Source organism: Dromiciops gliroides, chromosome 3 (genome assembly GCF_019393635.1).
Source record: "Dromiciops gliroides isolate mDroGli1 chromosome 3, mDroGli1.pri, whole genome shotgun sequence".
In the NCBI taxonomy this organism is placed as follows: domain Eukaryota; kingdom Metazoa; phylum Chordata; class Mammalia; order Microbiotheria; family Microbiotheriidae; genus Dromiciops; species Dromiciops gliroides.
In genome coordinates, this window is record NC_057863.1 from 493103057 (window position 1) to 493127074 (window position 24018).

At 48.7% G+C, this 24018-nt stretch overlaps 1 protein-coding gene across 2 annotated transcripts in view; it reads left to right on the top strand.

Annotated features, from left to right (window-relative positions):
* IGSF9B (immunoglobulin superfamily member 9B) overlaps positions 1–24018 on the top strand; it is a 69086-nt gene that overhangs the window by 36420 nt on the left and 8648 nt on the right. The window contains exons 8-18 of one of the 2 annotated variants that reach the window (XM_043995548.1): positions 11–153; positions 500–640; positions 756–872; positions 1219–1369; positions 2444–2567; positions 5985–6160; positions 7285–7511; positions 8228–8312; positions 12559–12720; positions 13484–13529; positions 14731–16383. In XM_043995548.1, coding sequence (XP_043851483.1) covers positions 11–153; positions 500–640; positions 756–872; positions 1219–1369; positions 2444–2567; positions 5985–6160; positions 7285–7511; positions 8228–8312; positions 12559–12720; positions 13484–13529; positions 14731–16383 — 3025 coding nt within the window. The remainder of the gene's footprint in view (positions 1–10; positions 154–499; positions 641–755; positions 873–1218; positions 1370–2443; positions 2568–5984; positions 6161–7284; positions 7512–8227; positions 8313–12558; positions 12721–13483; positions 13530–14730; positions 16384–24018) is intronic. The other variant, XM_043995549.1, reaches the window with a different exon arrangement.

A 24018-nucleotide genomic window follows, 5' to 3' on the forward strand; every position in this document is an offset into this window, starting at 1 on the left:
CCCCATGCAGACCCAGCTCGTGTCCTCAATATGCCACCAGTTATATATGTGCCAGTGGGAATACATGGTTACATCCGCTGCCCTGTAGATGCTGAGCCACCTGCCACCCTGGTCAAGTGGAATAAAGATGGCCGTCCCCTGCAGATTGAAAAGGTAACAGGAAGCCTGCCTGGGAAGGGATCCATAAACCTTCACATCGTGCTGGGCTTTGGTCTCTGGGTCTTTGTCTTCCTTTTAGATAATACCCCAAGGCCTCTGCTTTTCTATGGGCTGGGCCGAGCAGGCAGTACTGGTCTCTTCCAGGGCATGGATCCTGCCTTCTGGTTCTCTTTTATCCCCTTCTAGAGCCTAGGACAGGGCTCGGGAAACAGCAGGCTTTTATTACTTGGCTTGACTCTGCTCATCTTCTGCCCTTGGGCCAAGGATGAGAGCCTGGACAGAGACTTGGGGTGATCCTTGGCCTGGCTCTCCAACGATCCCCTTGTTCATGCTCTGACAGAACCTGGGTTGGACCCTGATGGAAGATGGCTCTATCCGCATCGAAGAGGCTACGGAGGAGGCTCTCGGCACTTATACCTGTGTGCCTTACAACACCCTGGGGACAATGGGCCAGTCAGCTCCTGCACGGCTTGTCCTGAAGGTGAGGCACCAGGCAGAGCATGGCATGCAGAGCATGTCTCCGTACGGGTTTGTGTTTGTATGGATGCTTCTCCGGGTGAACACGTGCTCATGTATGCATGTACTTTTCTCCCAAGGATCCCCCCTACTTTACGGTGCTACCAGGCTGGGAATATAGGCAGGAGGCTGGCAGGGAGTTGCTCATCCCCTGTGCTGCGGCAGGAGACCCCTTCCCCGTCATCACCTGGAGAAAGGTACCTCTAGTGTCCAGAGCATATAGGGAACTAAATTTGGGGGAGATTGACTTGCCCTTATAGGGAGGCTCAGTATCCTGACTTATAATCTATGAAACTGACTACTCTTAATTCCATAGATTCTTAGTTGAAGTGGGCAGGAGGCAAGAGGCAGGGGTCCTGGCATGTCTTGTGTCTTGGGTGCTCTTGTAGGAGTGGGAGAGGTATATAGAGTGGGTCTTTAGGCATTGCTCCTTTCCAGCCATTGTGTCCCTTCATGGGCTCCTGAGACATTGGTGGCTTCTTTCCACCTTCCCTATTCTTCCTCCTTCCTTTGCCCTTTTCCTTGCCCCCTTGTTTGCCCAAGGTAGGGAAACCCAGCAGAAGCAAGCACAATGCCCTGCCCAGCGGGAGTCTGCAATTCCGTGCCCTGAGCAAGGAGGACCATGGAGAGTGGGAGTGCATTGCCACCAATGTGGTCACCAGCATCACTGCCAGTACACACCTTACAGTCATTGGTATGCCTGGGAGACTTGGCAAATGGGGCAGTGGGTGGGGCAGGGGTAGAGCAGAAAGCAGAAGCCTGCTTGGAGAGAAGCCCTAGAGGATATTTAACATTTGCACTCTCCATCCCCTGTTTGCTCTACAGAGAGAGTTACCCAGGTGGGGTCTCTGTCCTATGGGCACCCTGCGATCTCAATCTCTGTTGGGGCCATACCTTGTGTGCTCTGTTGGACTCTGCTGAAGGAGGAGGAGAGATGGGAGCTCACAATCAGTGGGGGAGACAGACTGTGTAAACCCAGTAAATGGACACGAGGCTCAGAAAATAGACCTACATAGACATTTGTACAGTTCTTCAGGGCTATGCACTTAAGCATTGAGAGGGGAAATTGAAGTGATTGCAATAACTGGTATTAGTTTAAAAAGGCTGGAGGAAATGAGTACTCAGCTAAGGTTTGAAGGGGCCGGCCTAAGAGGCAGTTTGGAAAAGAGAAGAAGGCATGATGGGGAGGTGGGGATGAAGGAGTCGGGGAAAGGAGCGGAGGGCAGAAGATAACCACTTTCCCCCTCGAGTGTTCATATCTTCAACGCCTCAGGTCCCAGCATCACTGTTGCTCTGACTCTTTGGGGGTGAGGGGTGCTGGCTTAGAGGAGTGGCTAGCTTATTTTATGACAGAGAGTATCTATTCAACCCAAGTCGAAGGCCAGACAGCCCGGCCCAGAGGAGTGACATTTTCTTTACATGTCACCAGCAGTCGTGAAATGTAGTGGCTCTCTGGTTACAGCCAGGTTTTAAGGGAAGGCTTCCTTTATTCTCTTTGGGGGCTTCATGTGCCATTCCATCTCTGGTCTCCATAGTGCCTCCTGCAGGCAATGGATGGTACTTGACACTTGGGGAGCCTGGGTTTTCCCAGCCTTATCTTTTGAGGCTAACCAGTAAGGTGCTGCATCAGGCAGGAGGGGCACTCCACTCAGCTACTGCCCTCTTCAGCCTCTCTTGTGCCTTTGGGGGAGCTTCCCTATCTCCAGAGCCGGCTCAATCTGTTTCAGGTCTTTTCAGCTGTGGGCTTTCTTTTCCATTTGGTTCTCAGGCACCAGCCCTCATGCCCCCAGCAGCGTCCGGGTCCTTGTCTCCATGACGACTGCCAATGTGTCCTGGGAGCCAGGCTATGATGGCGGCTATGATCAGACATTCTCAGTTTGGTACGGCCCTCTGTGAGTCACCCCCGCATGCTTTGCTCTGCTTTTCCCTCCTGACTTCAACCATTACCCTGGGGTGGATAGTGAATTGCAAAAAGGGGGGAGGGGATCTTTGGCCTGATAGACCCCCAAGGTGGTGAAGAGGGTGGGCTAGGCAATTGGGGTAATCCTGGGGGCTGAGACAGATGCTAAGAGCATCCCTTAAGCTCTAAATTTTGGGGTTTGGGGGACTTTGGGGGGATCCATTTAGGCTTTAGCATGAATTGCCCAGAAGACTGTCTTTGCTGCCAACTCCCTGGCTCATCCTAATACCTATTCTCCCCTCCTGGCTCTCTTTCCTTTTAGGCTTCTCTGTCCCATTGACTGGGGGTGGGGGGATAGGACATGGCACCACCAAACATACTTAGGATTTTGGGGAGATGACCAAGCCCAAGGCCTGGAGCCTGATTCCTTTTCTGCCCCTCCTGGAGGAGTTCTAAGGAGGGGTGACTGTCACCTCCCTGGCCTCAGATTTAAGCCCATTGGGTTTTTTCCCCCTGGTTCCTTGGTATTTCACACTTTTGTTTTCGTCTCTTCATTGAACTTTGGCAGATTCAGGGATGTGGATAGCCTAGTTATGGTGGGTGGGTAGAAGCATGATAGGGATGCCAGAGATAGGAATGGGCTGGGAACAGGAAGGAAAGGAGAGCAAGACAGCAAGAGCAAAGGCCCTTTTCCTCCCTCGTTGAATACCTCCTTTCCACACCATTTCCCTTCCTGCCCATCATGAGTGAAGAACATAGCCACCTGCATGTATGGTTCTGACTGGAAGGCCAAAGTCTCCCCACTTGCATCTGCTTAGACATGTATCACCTTAGTGAAAACTGCCTTTTCCCATGACTGGCTTGGACATAGGCAGAAGCTGGTGAAGGGGAGTCTGTGTAGGGCAAAGAAAGGGGCTTTGATCCTTCCCAGTAGAAGGAGAAAAATACAACTGCTAACATGACTTGATGGAAATCTCCCAGACTCTTTCTATTCATTTGCTCGCCAGTTCCTCTGCTACTAGCAAATGGACCATATCTATCACCAATGTATTAAGGCCTTACTTACTCCCGATACTGGTTCATGGGCACTGTTCCCTTTGATTTCCTTCCTTCTGATTTGGGTATTACCTCCACCTGGGTTCACTGTTTGGGATACCAGCCCTTTTCATTCTTTGTCATGGTTCCTTCCTATACTTTAGCAGTAGAGAGAATAGTTAATGGTATAGCACTCCCCCTTCCAACACCTAGGAGCTTCAGAAAGCAGTTATATTACAGTGGAAGATAAATATTGACATCTGGTGAGCCCAGTGGAGGCCTTCTTCCTGCTGAACCTCACTTGCTAACCTCTAACTCTGGCTGTCTAAGAGGGCCCTAGAGGTCTCGGGGAAGGCAGGGTCTGTTAATAAACCAAACCCTGTTTCTCTGGTCCATACATCCTCTTGTCCCTAGCTTGTTCCCTGCCCCCTTAAGTATTATTTTGAATATGATCAGCTTAGAAGGGCAGGACTGTTTGGGAGTTCTCTGTTTCCTTGCCCCTTCCAAGGCCTGCTGGAGAAACTAAAAGGAATTGGAGTAATTGGAGGTAGGCTGAAAGTTGAGTCTGAGACATACTTTTGCTCTCACTGTGGTCCCCTGAAATAATGATGAAGATAATGATAATAATGCCGTTTAGAGTTTGCCAAACGCTTTCCATATTTACTCAACTGATCCTCAGAACAACCCTGGGAGGTAGTGGCTTTATAGGGTAGGGGGTAAACTGTCCTTTGGTGAATATTCCTAGAGGGGAAGAAGCAGCAAAGGCTGAATCTTCTGGGAGCTGCTTAGCGACATCTGCAAAGTCACAGAATTATTGAGGATGTGGGTCTAGGGAAGAAGCTGTTAGTTGTACCTAGTAATGCAGGTACAGGGTGATGGGAGGAGACTCGGGGAATGCCTTGGGGGTTCCCCTGCTGCTTGTAGCTCTGCTTCATGTACTTTCTGCCATTATAACTTGCTTTGGTGCCCTGGGTGAGTGGGAGGTAGAGTGCTCTTCCTCCCTCATGTAACACCTTCCCCCCGCCATTCCTGCGTGCCTTGATTTGAACACTCAGTGCATCTTTCTTCCTGTCTTCTTTTTAAATGCACCTGCCCATCCAGCCAGGAAGAATTGGTAGTGGTCCCTTGAGTCCAGAGGGGCACTCTGATGTAATCTGCTTTCTATAACCCCATTTGCTTCCAGAACTCAGCCTTAGTTGAGCAGGACAATGTCGCCTCCTTGTGGTGATGTGGCCACACTACACCTTTGGACTTTGAAATAAGCTAGGTAGAGAGAATGCCAAAGGGTGACTTAGTCCCAGGGAATAGGGGGAAAACCCAATCTACTCCCATCCGCTCCTCAGCTTCAGCACTTTGCATGCAATACATTCCTCTTCTAAGAATCAATGCCTTATGCCCCTCTGGTCCCTACTGTGGGAGAATCCATGAACATTTCTGCCACAGCTGGGGGAGGGATGGGGTATTGCATGGTAATACTTACCAACCCTTACTTGAGAGCCTTGGTTGGAAACACCAGCCCTGGGGATTCTTTGCTTTTGTGTCATGGACCCCTTTGGCCATCTGGTGAAATCTATGGACCCCCATCTCAGAATAATACTTTTACATGACAAAAATTAAGCACATAGGAATAGAAAGGAGACCAATTATATTGAGATAAAGTCTTTTTTTGCGATCTCACCCAAGGCCATGCACCCTTTGAAATCAATAGATAGGCTATGGAGTCCAGGTTAAGACTTGCTGTAGTCCTTTAGTGATTCTAAGCTGAAGTTTTTCTTCTTTCCCTGTGAAGAAGATTGGTCTAACTACAAAGGGGCAAAGAACTAAGAACCCCTGGATCCCCTGCTAAGCTACACTATTATTCAATAACTTCTTCTCACTCTTATTGTTCTTTCCTCCACCAAGATGATTTCCCTGTTCCTTGTAGCCTACACCTGCCCTTCTTCCAAAGGCAGAGCCTGAGAAAATGGGTGTTGTTTACCTTTAGTCACACTAAGATGGGCCATCATCTTTTTTGTGAGGTTATCACCAGGGTGGAATTGTGCACCCTACTCCCCAGCCCACATCCAAGATTTGGACCTTTGACCAATGACTTGTGGACTAAATTGTTCTTTGAAATATTTTCCTTCGGAAGGTAGAGGATCAATGGCCTGCACCCCTGGAAACTGCCTTGTGGTCAGACATCATGGGGAGTGGCCCAGCTTTGCTGGCTTGAACCATCCCCACCCTGGTCATTATCTCTTTTTGTGTTTAGGGAATGCAGGCCCACCCACCGCCACTTGCTTGAGAACTCTCCAAGGAGCTTCCTGGTCCAGTGTAATCAGCCTTTTCCTTTACCCCCTCCCTCTATTTCCTTCCTTTCCTTCTCTTTAATCAGGATGAAGAGGGCCCAGTTCGGGCCTCATGATTGGCTGTCACTGCCAGTACCGCCTGGACCAACCTGGCTGCTGGTGGATACTTTGGAACCTGAGACAGCATACCAGTTCAGTGTCCTGGCACAAAACAAGTTGGGCACTAGCTCATTCAGTGAGGTGGTCACTGTGAACACTTTAGGTGAGCAGTTCTGGGGCCTGGGAATGATGACAAAAAAGCCCTAGCTACTTGGTCTTTATACCATCCTTCCGGTTTTGCATTGTACCGAGTAGCCTGTGGTACAAATAACCACTTTGTGACCCCAGGGCCTGTTGCTTTTTGGAAACAAGTTCCTGGAGAACCTCATATTAGATGGGAAGGATAGGGGTGGAGCTTGATTCCTTCCCCTTAGTCTCAGGCCCAAGATCACCTTTTGCTTCAGAGGTGAAATCTGCCCTTTTTTCCATCCTTCTCTCCCAACATGATTCTAATACTCTGACTGTGGTTTTTTTTGGTTGTAGGGACTATTTGTTGAGTGGCTGGGGACCCGGCTTCTCTTTTGGGTCACCCAGAAAAATATCAGCATGTGAATGATGACACCTTCCCAGGCAGGGCTAGTTGCTACCCTCTCTCTCCTTCATGCTTGGAATTGGAGGGATGCTTTCTTTCTCTCTCTCTCCCCTGGAAGTCAAAAAGGAGCTGGAGTGATCACATTCTCTTCTGCTTGGGGTGGGGCAGGTGGTTCATATCAGTCCAAGAGATGTCCTCACCCCCAGAGGACTTCATTATCCTGCCAGTGGGAAGGATGAAAGCTAAGGGGATAGGACGCCTGCCTATCCTTTACAAGCCTAGAGCTCTGTATAGCTTTTCTCTCTGAGTCTCCTTTTTTCCATCAGTACTAAGAAGGGTTTGAACCCACAAGGCCCAGAAGAGAATGTTAGGAATGGTTCTTGTCTCTCTGGGAGAAAACAAACAAACAAAATTTATTAGGACTAGCTTTCTCCTTGAGTCTTCTCATAAATGCTGGTTACACTTTTCTTCCTGGTATAATTTTTTTTTCAAATGGATTCTCCAGAGAAATATGAAAGTGGGATATTTTACATTTCAGGACCCTTAAGACACAGCTGTGCTCCTGTACAAGGTTCTTCCATTGGATAAGGGAAATATTTGCAGTGAAGTTCCCCTGTTTCCCTAAAACGGATTCATGGCACTTTGGGGACTTTAGGGTTCAGGAGGGTACTGAGAGGAATGGGGGGTGAGACAGTGCTAACCTCTCAGTATTCCCTATGACCTTTTTCCTTGCCTTTCTCTCCATCCTGCTGTAGCATTCCCTATCACAACTCCAGAACCCCTGGTGCTGGTTACCCCACCAAGGTGCCTCACGGCCAATCGGACCCAGCAGGGTGTACTCCTGTCCTGGCTTCCACCCGCCAACCACAGCTTCCCCATTGACCACTACATCATGGAGTTCCGCATTGGAGAGCGCTGGGAGATCCTAGATGATTCGATCCTGGGTACTGATGGAGACTTTTTTGCTAAGGACTTGTCACAGGTGAGGTCGGTTCAAGGTCTGGCAGTGGGGATGCCAACATAAGCTGGACCTCCTCTTTGTCCATATTCTGATGGAGATGATGTGTCCTTTCTCAGATCCATTGGGTAGCTTTGTTTGACCCAATTTGGAAGCTGTAGTTTCAACATTACATGGTTCCTTTATTCTCTCTGGGTCAGTTCCCTAAATCTTGAACTAAAGAGGTGGGGACTGAAGTTCAGGGCAACAATCAGCTTTCATCTGGTCCAGGGAGGGACCTGGGAGGAGGTTGCTTTGAAAGTAGTTAGTTTAGGGTCTGCTAGGGAGGCCAACACGTGATAATCTGGGGAGTTGTATTCCCAGCCTGGTACAAATTTGGACATATTCCAAACCATGGGCTCCAGGTTCTTGCTGTGAGCCTGACTTGGGATAAGCAAAGGCAGCTAGGGGAAACACCTTGTACCTCCTTTAGCCTGAGTTGGCCTTTTGGAATCCTGCTCATGGAACAAGGGGAAGGGCAGGGGGAGCTCTTGAGTCAAACCTAAAGTTTCACTTCTCTCTGGCTGAGAAAAGTGAGGCTTTTGCTCTTTGGATCCAGTTTCCCCCTTTTTTTTCTTTCCCCCTTTTCTTCTCTCCCTCTCTACTAATCCCAACCCCCTTTGTTCCGTGAGGGGTCAGAGGCAGGGTTAGTGGTGGCCAACCAGCTGACAAGGTATTGTCCTTTGGGGGGGGCGCTCTAGGACACTTGGTACGAGTTCCGAGTTCTGGCTGTCATGCAGGATTTGATCAGTGAGCCCAGCAACATTGCCGGCGTCTCCAGTACAGGTAGGTTCAGAAGGGAGTGTCCTTCCCCCGCACATACACACAGGGACAGGAACCTAGGCCCCAAAGCAGACTCTGGGGTCACCAGTAGCCAAAAACGTGGAGAGAAGCTGGGTGGGAGAGTAAGGAAGAGCCCCTAGTGAAACGACAGAGGCTATTCATCCCCTGAGGCCATTTCAATCCATTCTGGATTGTCCCTTAACCCAACCTAAACAGATGGGTGTCTGACCCTATTCTTCATGACACCCACAGAAAGACTTCCCTCATTACAGAATCTAATAATGTTAATTGGTGTTTAAATGAAGTCTTGCTTGCTTCAATTTAAGTCTCTTTTCCCTTGTAAGTCTCTAATGATGGGGAAAAACTTCTTTCAACAACTCTACAAATATTTATTGAATACAGTATATTATATGCCTCCTTTAAAAAGATAATTATGCATGTTTTGCAAGGAAGTGGTTATAGTCAGTGTTCACTTCTTTCATTACCCTGGCTTTCTTCAGGCTAAATAATCCTAATTCTTCAGATTCCTATTTATGTCTATTGTTTGCCTCTGGCCTGCTTCTGCACCTCTCTCTGTAGCCATGGATCCTGAAGCATAGGCATTACCTTCTCCTCACCCCTTCCCTCTCCTAAGCAAGGTCAGTGTCCTAACTTGGAGAGAGAAGACTTTCAAGGTAACCAAACTGAACATCAGTCCCTTGGACTGGAGCACTGTCCCACTGTCCCTAGAGCTGCCCCTAGGGCTAGATAGGGGAGGGAGCCCAGGCAATACAAATCCTTCTACAGGGGCTGGGATGGAGTACAACCTCCCTCTCATCTATTACAATTGTCTAATTAAGGCTCCAGCCTTAGCTGTCAGAACACAGCATGCTTCCTTCTTGGCTCAGCCCCAGGGAGAGGAGGAAACCTGGGGAGATGGGGCATTGGGGAGTAGGCATGCTGCCAAGGCCAGAATGGATGACTTGAGGTCTGATGCCCATCTCAGAATTGCTCTCTACTGAGCATGCTTAGATGTGGCTCTCAGGGCACTGGTCTGTCTGCTCCTCCCCACCATGTTTGACCTCTACCTAACTAACTGATGTGATTGTTTTTAATATTTTGTTGTAAGACCAAGAAGTTTTGTTGAGTAGCCCTCCCCACCCCCTTCCTAGAGTTCATTAGTACACTTGTCATTGCCATCAGGATATGTCATGTCAGTATTAAATGCTTTATACTGGCATACGGAGAAGCATGACCTTGCAGATAGAGAGACAGCCTTGAAGGCAGGAAGACCTGACTTCAAGGCCTATCCCTTGCACATACTGGCTCTTTGACTGTAGCCATCTCACAACTTCTCAGTGATCTAGCAGCTCTTTAAGGTTACAAATTGCAGAGAAGTTGCCAACCTGCAGTGGTAGAGGGAGTTTCTTCCCCTGGGAGTCCCTATGCTAATGAAGTAACAGGTCCAGTCCCTGTTCTTATTCCTATATTGCTAGAAACTAAATTAATCTGAGTAAAATAATCTGACAATACCTTGCATTCCTACAGGGCTTTTACTCCCAAGGATAGAGGCCTAGGTGCCTTTGCATCCCTTATCCCCCCAGAGACAGGGGCAATTAGGTGGTGTGGTGAATAGAGTGCCAGGCTTGGAGTCAGGAAGACTCATGTTTGTGAATTCAAATCTGGCCTCAGACACTTACTGGCTGTGTGACCCTGGGCAAGTAAGTCATTTAATCTTGTTTGCCTCAGTTTCCTCATCTGTAAAATGAGTGAAGGAAATGGCAAACCAGTATCTTTGCCAAGAAGACCCCAAATGTGGTCACGAAGAGTTAGACACAACTGAAAAATGACTAAACATTTACATATAGCAATTGGTAAACTCCTCTAAGCTGTTTATTTTGATCTTTATGAAATATACACATTCTTTCACACAGAGTAAAGAAAACAGGAGTCATTTATTCATTCACCAAACTTAGTAAACTCCTACAAGGTGCATTCAGTACCTCCAAGATGCAAATGTAGAGGCAATTAAGGACAGAATAGATTTAGAGTTGGAAAGGGACGTTCGAGGTCAGCTAGTCTTAACCTCATTTTACAGAGGAGGAAACTGAGACAAAGAGATATTAAACAACTTTCCCGAGGTGACACTACTAGTGGTAGAAGCCCAAATCAGAATCCAGATCAGATTTAGAGCCGGAAGGGATATTCTGAAGTAAATGAATCCCACCCCATTACATTACACTCAACCCTTTCATATAACAGATGAGAAAACTGATGACCAAAAAGGTCAAGTGGTTTGCTCAGAGTCACACACGGCCAAAGCCTGAATTTGAACCCATGGAATCCAGCATTCCTGTATCACACAGCCTCCTAGTACAATACTCTTTGTCTCCTCATTATAATAGCAAAAATATAATTAAGAGCAAGTAATGGCCCCGGGATAAAACAACACCATTATTGTTAAGTCCTGTTTCTCCCCTTTTAAAAAATTCTTGTGTATTCAAAGAGTCACCCAATGTTAGAGCTGGAAAGGACTTTAAAATGAAAAGTCCTCATATCCAGTGCCCTCATTTTGTGTGTGTGTGTGTGTGTGTGTGTGTGTGTGTGTGTGTGTGTGTGTTTTTGGCAGAGCAATGAGGGTTAAGTGACTTGACCAGGGTCACACAGCTAGTAAGTGTCAAGTGTCTGAGGTCAGATTTGAGCTCGGGTCCTCCTGAATCCAGGGCCAGTGATTTATCCACTGTGCCACCTAGCTGCCCCCTGCGTGATTTCTTTTGAGGCTGGCAGGATTTCTTACTATCTGGACCTATGAGGTCAGAGTGATTTGTATGGCTGTCTAAGTAAGTGCCATGTCTATTGTGGTTGAAAAGTTTTTACAATGAGTAGAAAGAGAATCTTTTGAAGCATAAGATTATAATCTAACTACCCTGACTTTTATGAGACAGTCTGGTCTGTTCATTTCATTAGCCTTCATCCTTATTTTTTTCTTTTGTGGATTAAATCATTTTTTTCTTTATGAATTCATGCCTTTCCTCTTGTCCCCAGAGTACCTTCCTGACCCAAAGTCCAGAATACCCTAAAAACAAACGAACAAATGTATATATATTTTTAAAACCCCAACATTTTTCCCCTTCTTGACGTGGACCACAGATCCACAGAGATCTTGAGGAAGTTGCCTTTTAAGATAAGATTGTTGGAGCAGCTAGGTGGCGCAGTGGGTAGAGCACCGGCCCTGGAGTCAGGAGGACCTGAGTTCAAATCTGGCCTCAGACACTTGACACTTACTAGCTGTGTGACCCTGGGCAAGTCACTTAACCCCCATTGCCTCACCAAAACAAAAAAAAAAAAAGATAAGATTATTGTTCTCAAGGATCTTACAGTATAGTAGAACTGATAAAACAAGTAAACAAATCAGTATAATTAATGCCAGTCATAGCACAAGTGAGAATGTGAAAAAGAAATGAGAGGGGTTAAAAGTTCTGTCCCAAAAGGCCCAGCTTCTCAGAAGGCTGAACTAGGAATAATAGATAGATGTGGCAGAAAGTCAGATGACCACTTTGTAGAGGCAAAGACTTCCTAGTGGGTGGAACTGTTCAAAAGTAGAATGGGTTACCCCAGGAGATCGTGAACTCTCCATCCTTCGAAGTGGATGAGCCTGTCTTAGGGAAGTAATAAAGGATATTCTGTACACAGAGACCAAACTAGAGAATAGCTAAGGTTTCTTCCAACTCAGATTCTATTAAGTGATTTGAGATCAGATGAAGGAGAAATCAGGTTGCTTTCAGGTAGGAGTGTCAGGAAATGCTCCATGCAGCCTGTCATTTGACCTGGGCCTTAAAGGATAAATGAGAAGTCATTATTTGGAGATGTGTAGAGCATTCCTGATGTAGAAAACAATGAGGGCAGGCAGTTAGGTGCCGCAGTGGATAAAGCACTGGCCCTAGATTCAGGAGGACCTGAGTTCAAATCTGGCCTCAGACACTTGGCACTTACTGGCTGTGTGACTCTGGGCAAGTCACTTAACCCTCATTGCCCTGCAAAAAAAAAAAAAAAAGAAAAAGAAAGAAAACAATGAGGGCAAAATGGGGTTTGTTTGGGGACAACAAACAAGTGGTCCTCTTTGGTTGGAGTATAGTTTATGTGGTGGGAAATGGTGTCAGACAAATCTTAACTCACTCTTGCTGTTGTTTCCCATAAAGAAGATCAACTAACCCTGGCTAGGGGAAGGTGTTGAAGGTGTGAGACTCATGTGTTTCTTCCGTCCCGGCAGACATATTCCCACAGCCTGACCTGACAGATGATGGGCTGGCCCGCCCAGTTTTGGCCGGCATTGTGGCAACAATCTGCTTCCTGGCAGCGGCCATCCTTTTCAGCACGTTGGCTGCCTGCTTTGTCAACAAACAGCGTAAGCGCAAGCTCAAACGCAAAAAAGGTGAGTGGTTTCTTGGTCTTTCAGGCCTGGCACCCCCATTAGGCCTGGTACCAGGGACTTACCTCGACTATAACTCCTGAGGAAGCTGACCCTTCAGCATGATCCCTGTAATGGGCAGGTCTGACTCAGGCCACTACACCTGTGGTTTAGATATGGAGTTGGCACAAAATGAGGTACTTGTAAGTCATTCAACAACCAATCAGGCATTATTAAGTGCCTACCATGTGCCAGGCACTGTGCTAAGTGCTAATGAAGTTTACCTAGCTATAACATAGAAGGATATTCAACAAGGATACCTCAGCACTTGGCTTGGGTAGATGTGGTCCCCTTTGCCCCCATATGGAAATGTGTCTGGTGAGTAGGTCAGGGTATGGTCACTTGAGTAGTCTCTTTGGAAAAAGGAGAGTCTACTAAGGTGGGAAGGCTCATTGGGAAGAAGGAGGCAGGGAAGACATGAAGGGTCAATAGGGAAAGGACCAATGGTGGAGGTGGATCGAGAGGCAGTGGGGTGAGATCCTCTTGTGGAAGTGGAGTCAGGTACCCTGGGAAAGAGGCCTATTTCAATTTTCTGGACTCAGGTGGACACTGAGATCTGGAAGCCATGGGAGGGGTGCTAATAATAGCAAAGAGCCTTTCCCTTGTATTATGGCTCTCCGTTCTTGAGACCTGTGTCCCTTTACCAACAGGGAGTAGAACTGTGGCTTATTGGCATTGGTTTTTTGTGTCTCTCAGACCTAAGCATATTCTCTCCATTTCCTTCCAGATCCTCCACTTTCCATCACTCATTGCAGGAAGAGCCTGGAGTCTCCGTAAGTATCTCTATGAAGTATGAAAAGGGCTTGGGGTGGAAGAGACCAGTGGTCAAGTTCTGTGTTCCTTCTTGCCCTCACTTTTAGGACCTGGAAAGAACTTCAATGGAATTTGGGGGCCTCTTTAGATATCTTTCCCCCCCAGCATTTAAACATCTGGGCTCATCTGGCCCTAACTCAGTATCACAAACAGTTCCTGAACTGTTGGCTTTTAATTTATCAACATGATTCTTGTCATAGTTTCCAGTCATCCAGTTCCTGACACATAGTAGGCATTTAGCATAAATGCTTGTTTGAGTGAATGAATGAATGAATGACTACTGTTAACAGTAAGCTATCTACACTAATGGAAGGGAGCAGTGGTGGAGATAATCCAAATTAGCAGATAATCTAAAAACCATTTCTCTTTGGCTGTGGGAATGCATGCATTAATGCAACTCCACCCCTCTCCCCAACAGATTTACTGCTTTGCTTAAACTAGTATTAAAATGAGTCTGCATTCCCCAAGCATATACTAATTGACAATGTGTATATATGTTTATCTGGAGGGAAAGGGGATAGACCAGAAGTGTATGCCAAGTTCTGGGACAGAAATCAGGCAACAATTAGAAATTTGCAGTGGTTATCTGAAAAATGAGAGTCAATCTGGTATGGTGGAAGACCTGGGTTCAAGTCTTTGCCTGTGACACATACTGACTGTGTGACCCTGAGCAACTCACTTATCTTTCTAGTATACTAGGCAACTCTCTTAAGACTATTGCAAAGTCGTTGTGATTGGAATTGGTAAAGGGAGTTTCTTTACTAGGAATTAACCACATAGATGAATGATAAAACCTTACTTGAAAAAAATTAAAAAGAAGCTAATACTCTTTTTTTTTTGGCAATGAGGGTTAAGTGACTTGCCCAAGGTCACACAGCTAGTAAATGTCAAATGTCTGAGAACCCATTTGAACTCAGGTCCTCCTGAATCTAGGGCCGGTGCTTTATCCACTTCGACACCTAGCTACCCAAGAAGCTAATACTCGTACAGAAAGTGGAGATGGTTCTGGTACCTCCTCCTTCCTCTTTCAGTATCCCTGTCAGGTGCTATTGTGTTGGGTGGGGCTAAATTAGCCCGGAAGGATAACCGGTCAAGCGTGGGCTAAGAATGCCCTCTTCTACTTACTCTCCCCCTCATTGTCACCTTTGTCTTTTTGCCCAGTTTATCCTCTGGAAAAGTGAGTCCCGAGAGTATCCGGACACTAAGAGCCCCATCGGAATCCTCCGATGACCAGGGTCAGCCCGCAGCTAAAAGGATGCTGAGCCCCAGTCGTGAGAAGGAGCTGTCCTTATACAAGAAGACCAAGCGGGCCATCAGCAGCAAGAAATACAGCGTAGCCAAAGCCGAAGCTGAGGCTGAGGCCACCACCCCTATCGAGCTCATCAGCCGCGGCCCCGACGGACGGTTTGTGATGGATCCCTCCGAGATGGAGCCCTCAGCGCTCAAGAGTCGGCGCATCGAAGGCTTTCCCTTTGCAGAGGAGACTGACATGTACCCCGAGTTCCGTCAATCGGATGAGGAAAATGACGACCCACTAGTGCCCACCTCAGTGGCTGCTCTCAAGTCTCAGCTGACCCCTCTGTCATCCAGTCAAGAGTCTTACCTGCCGCCACCAGCATACAGTCCCCGGTTCCAGCCCCGGGGGCTGGAGGGTCCCAGTGGTCTGGAAGGTCGGCTCCAGGCCACAGGCCAGGCCCGGCCCCCAGGTCCCCGGCCCTTCCACCACGGCCAGTACTACGGTTACCTCAGCAGCAGCAGCCCTGGGGAAGTGGAGCCCCCACCCTTCTACATGCCTGAAGTGGGCAGCCCCCTGAGCTCCGTCATGTCATCCCCACCCCTGCACACTGAGGGGCCTTTCGGGCACCCCACCATACCTGAGGAGAACGGCGAGAATAACTCCAATAGCACGCTGCCCCTGACTCAGACACCCACGGGAGGCCGCTCCCCAGAGCCCTGGGGCCGACCCGAGTTTCCTTTCGGTGGGCTGGAGTCCCCGGCCATGATGTTCCCCCACCAGCTGCACCCTTGCGATGTGGCAGAGAGCCTGCAGCCAAAGGCCTGCCTCCCCCGGGGACTGCCCCCCACCTCCCTCCAGGTGCCCGCAGCCTATCCGGGTATCCTGTCTTTGGAGGCACCAAAGAGTTGGGCAGGCAAGTCACCTGGCAGAGGTCCAGTCGCAGTGCCCACCGCCACCAAGTGGCAGGACAAACCTATGCAACCTCTGGTGAGCCAAGGGCAGCTCAGACATACCAGCCAAGGTATGGGCATACCGGTGTTGCCTTACCCCGAGCCGGCGGAGCCCGCGGGTCATGGCGGCCCAAGCACATTCAGCCTGGACACCCGGTGGTACGAGCCCCAGCCTCGGCCCAGGCCCAGCCCCCGGCAGGGCAGGCGAGCCGAGCCCAGTTTACATCAAGTGGTGCTACAGCCCTCGCGGCTCTCGCCTCTGACCCAAAGTCCCCTAAGCTCCCGAACCGGCTCGCCCGAGCTCGCGGCCCGGGCAAGGCCCCGCCCTGGCCTCTTGCAGCAGGCAGAGATATCGGAGATAACCCTACAGCCACCCGCCGCAGTCAGCTTCTCCCGCAAGTCCACGCCATCCACTGGTTCCCCTTCCCAGAGCAGTCGGGGTGATAGCCCCAGTTATCGGCCGGCCATGGGCTTCACCACCCTGGCCACGGGCTATCCCTCCCCGCCCCAGGGCCCTGCTGGGCCTGCGGACAACCTGGATGTGTTCGGACAGACACCCTCCCCCAGGAGGATGGGGGAGGAGCTGCTCAGACCAGAGCCCCCACCAACAACCTTATCCACTTCAGGGTGAGTATGCTGGGGCTGCCCCCTTCCCCTCCTCACCTGGTCTACTTCCTTCCCCCCATTCCTTGCCCCTCCACTCCTCTCATCAACCCAAATGACGGGGCTCGTTTGGACATGCTGCAGCATCCCTTTGGGAGACGAGTTCTGATTGGCAGAGGTCAGGGTGTGGCCATTGGCCACTGGCAGAGGGAGGGGGTCACCTGTCCGGGTGCCCAGCCAGTGGCATGAAGGATCTCCTTTATCCACCTATCCCACCGGAGCTTTAGGAGGCATTTGAGGTCACTGGGAGTGATGGTGGGTGTAGTTGGGGTAGAGGAAGGGGTTGAATTAGTACTGGTGCATTAGAGTGAGAGACCTCTGTGTGTGTGTGGGTGTTCAGTCACTTTCTCTTGGAGTCAAGGGTTCTTCCCCTCCCTGTGAATCCACGTGGTCCTGGTATTGGGGGATGGTGGGGGGGGGGTCCAGGGGAAGCCCAGAGAGTGTCTCCACATTCCTTTTCTTCCTGGCCCTTCCTCCCTTGCGAAGCAGGACCCCGGAGCGTGACTTTCCTGGATCACCAGGGCAGGGGCCTCCTGTCCCCAACTTCCTGCCCCTTAGCAGCCCTAGTGCGCACCGGTCTCCAGTCCCTGTCCCTACGGCCTCTCCGAAAGGGATGCTGCGGCCATCAGGCTTGGGGGCTGGGAGGAAACACTCAGGCCCTGTCAACGGCATGCCAGGAGCCACACACCCCACCCCCACCCGCGCGCCTCGCAGGAAGCTGCAGACAGACAGACAGACAAACAAGCTCCCGCGATCGGCCCGGCAGAAAGAGCACACCCCATACTCTAGCGGCTGGTATTCCAGGTACCAGAGTCTCCCCCAGACTACCTGTCTGTGTCCATCTTCTTCCTCTTTTGCCTTTTCCTTCCCTGGCTCTCCCTTTCTTCTTTTCTTCCTCTTCCCTTCCTCTCTCCCCCTCTTAGTCTGTCTCCTCTCTCTGTCTCTTCCTCTCTTTCCATCTTCTTTGGGCTAGTCTGACTTGTCCAGAACAGCCGGCTGAGTCTCTGTAGTGTCTTTCTTAATCCCTCTCCCCCTCTCCCTCCCTTCCTCTTTCTCTCTCTTTCTCTCTCTCCTTCTCTCTAGCACTCTCTTTCTTTCTCTGGTTCCGTCCTTTGGTCTTTTTTCTTGAAGTAGTCGCCGGCCTGTTGGAGGGGAGCCGGAGAGTGCCCTGCCCTGCCCCGCCCAGCCCGGAGGAGGCTGGAATGATCTGATCGTAGGAAAAGACAGAGAGGTGGTTGAGGAGGGGAGGCCAGCTCTCTTCTACCTCCCTAAACACAGGGACCCATGTTTCACTCCCACCCTCTGGTACCTGGAAGTCTCAAGCCTTACCTCCCACCCTCAGCACCATGCCCGGCTGCTGTTGGTGGGAGGAGAAGGGAGTGTCAGGGGTTCAGGGAGAGGTGGGGGAGAGCCTGTAACTGGGCTGACCACATACAACCCCTGGTATCTAGAAATGCGCACCCCCACCCCGCCTGTCTCCGGTCGCAGGAGATGCTGTGCGTCGCTGCTGTCGTCTGTGCTTTGTGCAAGCCTGTTCATCTGCTTCGTTCCATCTTTCCCCGTTTGGTTCTCTGTCTCTCTCCCTTCCTCTCCTGTCCCCACTCCCATCTTTGGCCTGCCTAATTGGTTCTCGGCTCCCCGTGCTCCTCTTCCCCTTCCCTCTGGGCATGTGGGGTGGTCCCCCGCTGCGCTGCTGGTGTTGATAACTGCTTTGTTTCTGATTGATCTCAGCTATCTGGGCAGTGTTGTCGAGACAAGCCTCTCCTCAGCTCAATAGGTAAGGGAGCTCCGCGGCCACCCGGCTGGGGCCGGGGCGGGGGCTGGGGGGAGCGAGCGGGAGGATGGACAGACTGACTGACGGGGCTTTGCCAGGGCCATCGCTTCCTTTAAAGGGGAATTAGAGGGGAAATGCCTAACCGGATCCCCTCTGGTTACCCCCGTTTTTGGGGAGGTAACTTTGACTCCTTCTGCCTCCCTCCTCCCTACCCCCTTACCCCACCTGCCCTTGGCTTCTGAGTTCTCCACTCAGAACTGCCCAAACAAGCCTGCCAGGTGGAAGTCTAGGCTACCTCAGTGTTATTTTTGACATTGCTCCCCTTCTATATGGCAGCCCCTTCCCAAAGCCCCCAGGAGAGACTCCCGGATTCTAGGTACCATCTTCCCCATAGGCCTCACAACCTGCTCACAGCATGTAGAAGTGGTCCCTTGGGAGTCTGGATGTACCATTTAGATCTAGACTGCGGGGGATCTGCTTTCTGTCTCTCCATTCTTGGAAGACTCTGGGGCCACTCAGGCCCCTTGGTTAATCCTTTGTCCCACTTTCCAAACAAATATTAGGTATAGGTACTGGAAGACTTGGCTCTTCCCCTGAAGCCTCTCCCCTTTTGGACTTCTTGCTGAAATGTCACTGGTCTCATCCCTTTTAATTTGGGCTCTCTGGGTCTAGAGCAAAATTGGCTTTTTCCATTAGAGATAGGCCCTGGCAGGGACGCTTGGTAGTGAGACCTGACTGACAGCAGGGCAGTGTTCCCACTCTTTTGGGGTGTGTTCCTTTCCTCTACCAGCCTACTCTCAGTCATATGTATATTGCCCTTTTTCTTAGCAGGCAGGTGTGTTTGCAGGTGCCCATCACCACAGGGCAGGAGTGCTACTCACTTCAAACCCCTCAGCAGAGAGCTCTGTGGGAGGAGCCTTTTGGGTGATCCATAAGATAGGACCTTAGTGGCCTACCCAACCAGAGAGAGAGAGAGAGAGAGAGAGAGAGAGAGAGTTGGAGGGTGGGGCAGGCCATGGTATTGAGTGACTTGAGGCTTTTTTCTCTCTGGTGATTAGCAGGAGCTCCATCTTCTTATCCAGACCTGGGCTTCCTCCTCCCAATAGGGGCCTCAGGGTTTAGATCACTTAAAGGGATCTGGAGATGCCAGAGAGCTCCCCTCTCTACCAGACACAGAAGAAACGTCTTTCTGGTCATGGCTTCCTTCTTTCCATCCTTAGGCAGGAGTGCTCTCTAGAGCATCCTCTGTGGTCAGACTGTAGAACCTATTGACTCTGATGAGGGAAAGCCTGGATTTCCCCTCTGCCCAGAGTTAGGAAGGGTGAGTGATTATCTCCAAGCAGAGAGGGCTCAGGGCTGATAAATAACTTTCAGTAATAAGCCGTCTCTCACAGAGTGGACCGCCTTTCCATTTCTTTATGATCTGGGTCTGTAAAATTGTCAGCGGCCAAGGGTGCTGAAATTGTGTTTGGGGCCAACTGGGTGTTCAATGCAGCCATTAGTACTAGAAGAGTGTTTTATGAGCTCTGCTGCTCCAGGGGAGTCTTGTGTACCAGAGCTTCTGAGTAAGTGATTGAACTGTCACCCCTTCCTCCCCTCTGTCCCCTGTGATCCCCTAGTTTTCTTGCTCCAGAACATCCCTTGGAATGTTGGAGCCTATGGGGACCACCTCACCTCTCACTACAGTTTCCCCAGAGTGGTTCAGCTCTGCTTTTATTCCAAATGATTCAAGTAACTTGACTGCCCCTCCACAGTCCCACTTCCTGACTTTGCTGATAATTCCAATCATGCCCTCCTCAGACCATGCTGATCTGAGACAGCTGAGATACCATCTCACTGTAGTGGCAAACAGAAATGGGGTTTGTGAGCATGCCAATGCTTTCTACCCTGCCTCTCTGCTCCCCTCCCTCAACCACCTCTCTTCTCTACCCAGGAGACACCACCAGCCTAGGACAGCCTCTTTGCTACCTTCCCAAGCTAGATACCTTATGATCCTGTGGGGCGGTGGGGAGGTGGGGGGGCAGGAGCCAAGTTCACTTTCCTACTTTCTGAGACTCCCCTGGGGAGTGGCAGCTGTTGGAGCCATTTATTAGCCGCTAAGTTCCCCTTTAAAGCCGTCTTCATGCTGTGCATGTGTTTCCACTTGGTCTTGATTAGAAGTTGTGACACCTCTTGTCTACGTACGTTCGTTCTCTCTCTCCCTCTTTCTTCCTCCTCCCCAGCCCTGTGGTTGTTTTCTCCATCTTTGTTCCTTTCCCTTTTCCTCTCTCCTTCCCCTCTTTCTTTTCAACTCGTATATCCAAAAGGGGAGTTGGGAATTGCATAGTGTGGATCAGTCATTTTTATAGACTTGTATGCTGTTTTCTCAGCTCACTCTCTGTTACCAGTGGCACCCTCCCCCACCCCCAACTCCCAGCCTCCCTTCTCCTAATTCCTGTATGAGTTAATCATGACCATGGTGTTGCCATGTCCTAGCAGTTTGGACAGAAGCAGACATGAGAGTTCTTTCTCTACCAACTAGGGTCCCATTACATTATCCAATAAACCACATGAAAGACCTGTCCTGGCTGAACCTTTCATGTTATATCATCCTGGCCTGCTCCATCCTTGTTCCCAAGGCTGGGTGCAGGGCCAGTTATAAATGTTACCCTACCCCTCAGACTCACTCCAGTATGACCTCTCATTTGGAAAGGAGCCAGAAGCCATCAGCTGTTTTTTCTGAATCCTGTGACTGAGTCTTAGATTTTGGGATTTAAGAAGTCCTGTTTTTCTTAATCCTATAACAAAGTCCTTGATTTTGAGATCAGGAAATCCTGTTCTTTGGTCCTATCTCACACACACACACTCATCAGATAGATACCGCTCTGTGGTTATTCGAGGGACTATACACCTGAACTCTTGGATTCCTTTTTTTTTTTTAAGCTTTATTTTGAACAATTACATTTTCTCTGTCTTAGTTTCCCTATCTATAAAACTAGGCTGCTAGGCTAGCTTCTAAGTTGTTTGGGAGCCATAAAGAAGAGTCAATATTGTATATCGGTGTTCTACAGTTTCCTCTTGTCTTGGTGCTGGGGGAGACGCAAAAGATAGTTTGTGCCATGCTGAGTTGGCCTTGAGTCTTTGAAAAAGTTCTCTTTGGTCTAAGTAGAATTCAGCTTGGCTTCCCTAACTTTTAAAGTCCACCTCAACTACTTTAGGAGAGCTTGGAGAGAGGGCAGCTGAAAATATTAACTTCTTTGGAGCTATAGGAAGAGTGAGATAGAGGTTTTAAATGAAGCACTGGGGCCTTCAGTCTATTGCTTATGGATCTAATTTCAAAGAGCTCCATGTGGACTAGATTTCTTGCAAGATCAGGAAAAATTGAAGATTTAGAACCTTCCTCTGTGTGTTGGTCTACTTTTGCTCTATAAAAAGGAGAGCTGCTTAAAGTTTCCCAGATATCATGGAGACTTCAGGCTACCTGAAGTCAGAAGTAAGATGTGATGTGCTTCTCTCTTTGGAGAGACCAGATTTGGAATCCATGTTGATTGGACTCACTTGTTGAGGTCTTGTCTCTTGATAGTTTTGGCCCAAGAGTAGGATGTTGTTTGTCCAAAGTTCCTTAAAATGTTCTGTCTCCAAGATGAATCAGGAATTGAAAGCTTTTCCATTTGTGAGTCTGTAAGTTCTTTGGGAGAAAGGATTGTGGTTTGTTTCCTTTTTGGATACCCACTGCTGAACACAGTACTCAGTAAGGAGTAGAAAATTAATAAATTCTTGTTGAATACAATTTTCAATTCTCTCTCTAAATGTCTCCAGATTCTTATGTAGGGCTGAGCTGGGCAGCTGGGAAGGACTGACTCTCCAGGAAAAGCTGTAAGCTGCTTAACTGATTTCTAAAGACCTTCCAGCGCTTCAGGCAGGTGCCTCTACAGGGCAGCTGATCTTGGCTAGAACATGTTTATTTTGTCTTTATTGGGCAATTTGTCATTGTTGTGGGTAGCTATTTTACCCCTCCCCCCTCTAAGCTCTCCTAGTTTTTTCTCTTGCAATCAGTGGTCCCAAAGAATCTTGCCCCATTATATTTTAGTATTCAAGACCAGGACCAAGAGAGGAAATACATAGACAACAGGCATCCTGGAATGGTTCAAGTATGGCTGTCTCACAGGTGGGAACGGGCATACCCATCAGTATACTACTGCCTCTCAGAAATGTTTGTAGATAGAACATCAGCCAATTTTCCATCTCCCCAGTCTACTCTGACACTTGCTGTTGTCACAGAAGTGTCTTCTGTGACTATGATGAGCCATGTGACAAATACGATATGAAGGCACTCAGGTCAGATTTTTCTCTAGTGAAGTTTGTGACCTCTTTCCTCTTGGGAGGATCAGCATTTGAATTTAATGGGGGAAATAATTTGAAGAGGGATCCAATTTAGTCTGAAAAATGGTGAATGTTTGTTGAATTGAAGAACCTACGGTTCCTCTTTTAGTTTTGCCCATTTGGGAAAATCTATAGTAATTGTGGATGGGCCTCTTTATTAGTTTCCCTTATGGCATTGTGACTCACTCTCATTTAGATGTGGAAAATACTATGCACAAAACTGTCCCACTTACTGTCATTTGCCTAATCAGACCATATGATCTTTTAATTTGAAGACTGATTCTGATCAGGATTTTCAGGCCAGGGAAACAAGATTACCAGTGGAAAGGGAAGGGCTTCCTTCTCCTTCTCCTTCAGAGGCAATGGTAATGTGGGGTTAGGGATGAATGTTTAGCCTATATTTAGATTCTAATTTATCTTTATACCTTGTACCTCTTCAAACATTTCCTGATTCCCTTTTCAGTTACAACTGTATGGGAACTTAGGGAACTACCAAAACTAAGAAAGAGCTGGAATCATGGTAGGGTAAATAGTCAAGGCTGTGGAGATAATAGCCAATAATAATAATAATAATAGTAAACACTTATGTAGTTCCTGTTACTGTGCTAAGCACTTTACATATATTATCTCATTTGATCCTCATAACAACCTTGGGAGTTGTGCTATGATTTTCTCCATCTTGCAGATGAGGAAACTGGAGGTGGTTAAATGACTTGCCCAGGGTCATGCAGCTAATAAATGTCTGAGGTCATATTTGAGCTCAGTTCTTCCTGACTCCAGACCCAGTGCTCTATCCACTGTGCCACCTGGCTACTGGATGTCAGGACATTATTGTGGGAGTTCACAAACTCATCTCTCCTCCTCCTAGCCAAGTATTTGTGAAAGGGGTGGGTTTGTGCATTAGAATGTTGAACAATTGGGGTGAAAGCCTATACTCAAAGCAAAATTACCTCTTTCCAATGGAATATCTGGGCCTAGTGGGTACATGTGTATGTTTGCCACATGCTTAGATATTGGTATCAGAGCTGACCTCAGAGGGTGGTACAGCAGGATCCTGAATGTGGTGGAGTATAAAAAGTCCTGGACCTGTAGTAGGAAGTGTGATTTCTATGTCTAGCTCTGTCACAAACTTATAGAGCTGTGTTGGGCTAGCTTCTATATTTCCATGGTCTGGACCTCATTTTTCTTATCTGTAAAAAATGAGGCTAGGAGCTGTCCAAAGTACCCCCTAACGGTGCCATTCTCTGCCTTCATTCTCTTCTTGGTGACCAGCTGGCTGTGCCTTGAATCAGCAAAGTAGACATCAAGGAAATGGTGCAGGGGGAAAAATGGTGGATCTGACCTCAGGCCGTCAGGGTTCAAGTCCCTGCTATGAAACCCTGGGTGAGCCACTTAGCATCTCTGTGTTTCAGAGTCTTCATCTATAAAATGAGAGAGCCTCGAAGGTCCCTTCCAGCCCCAAA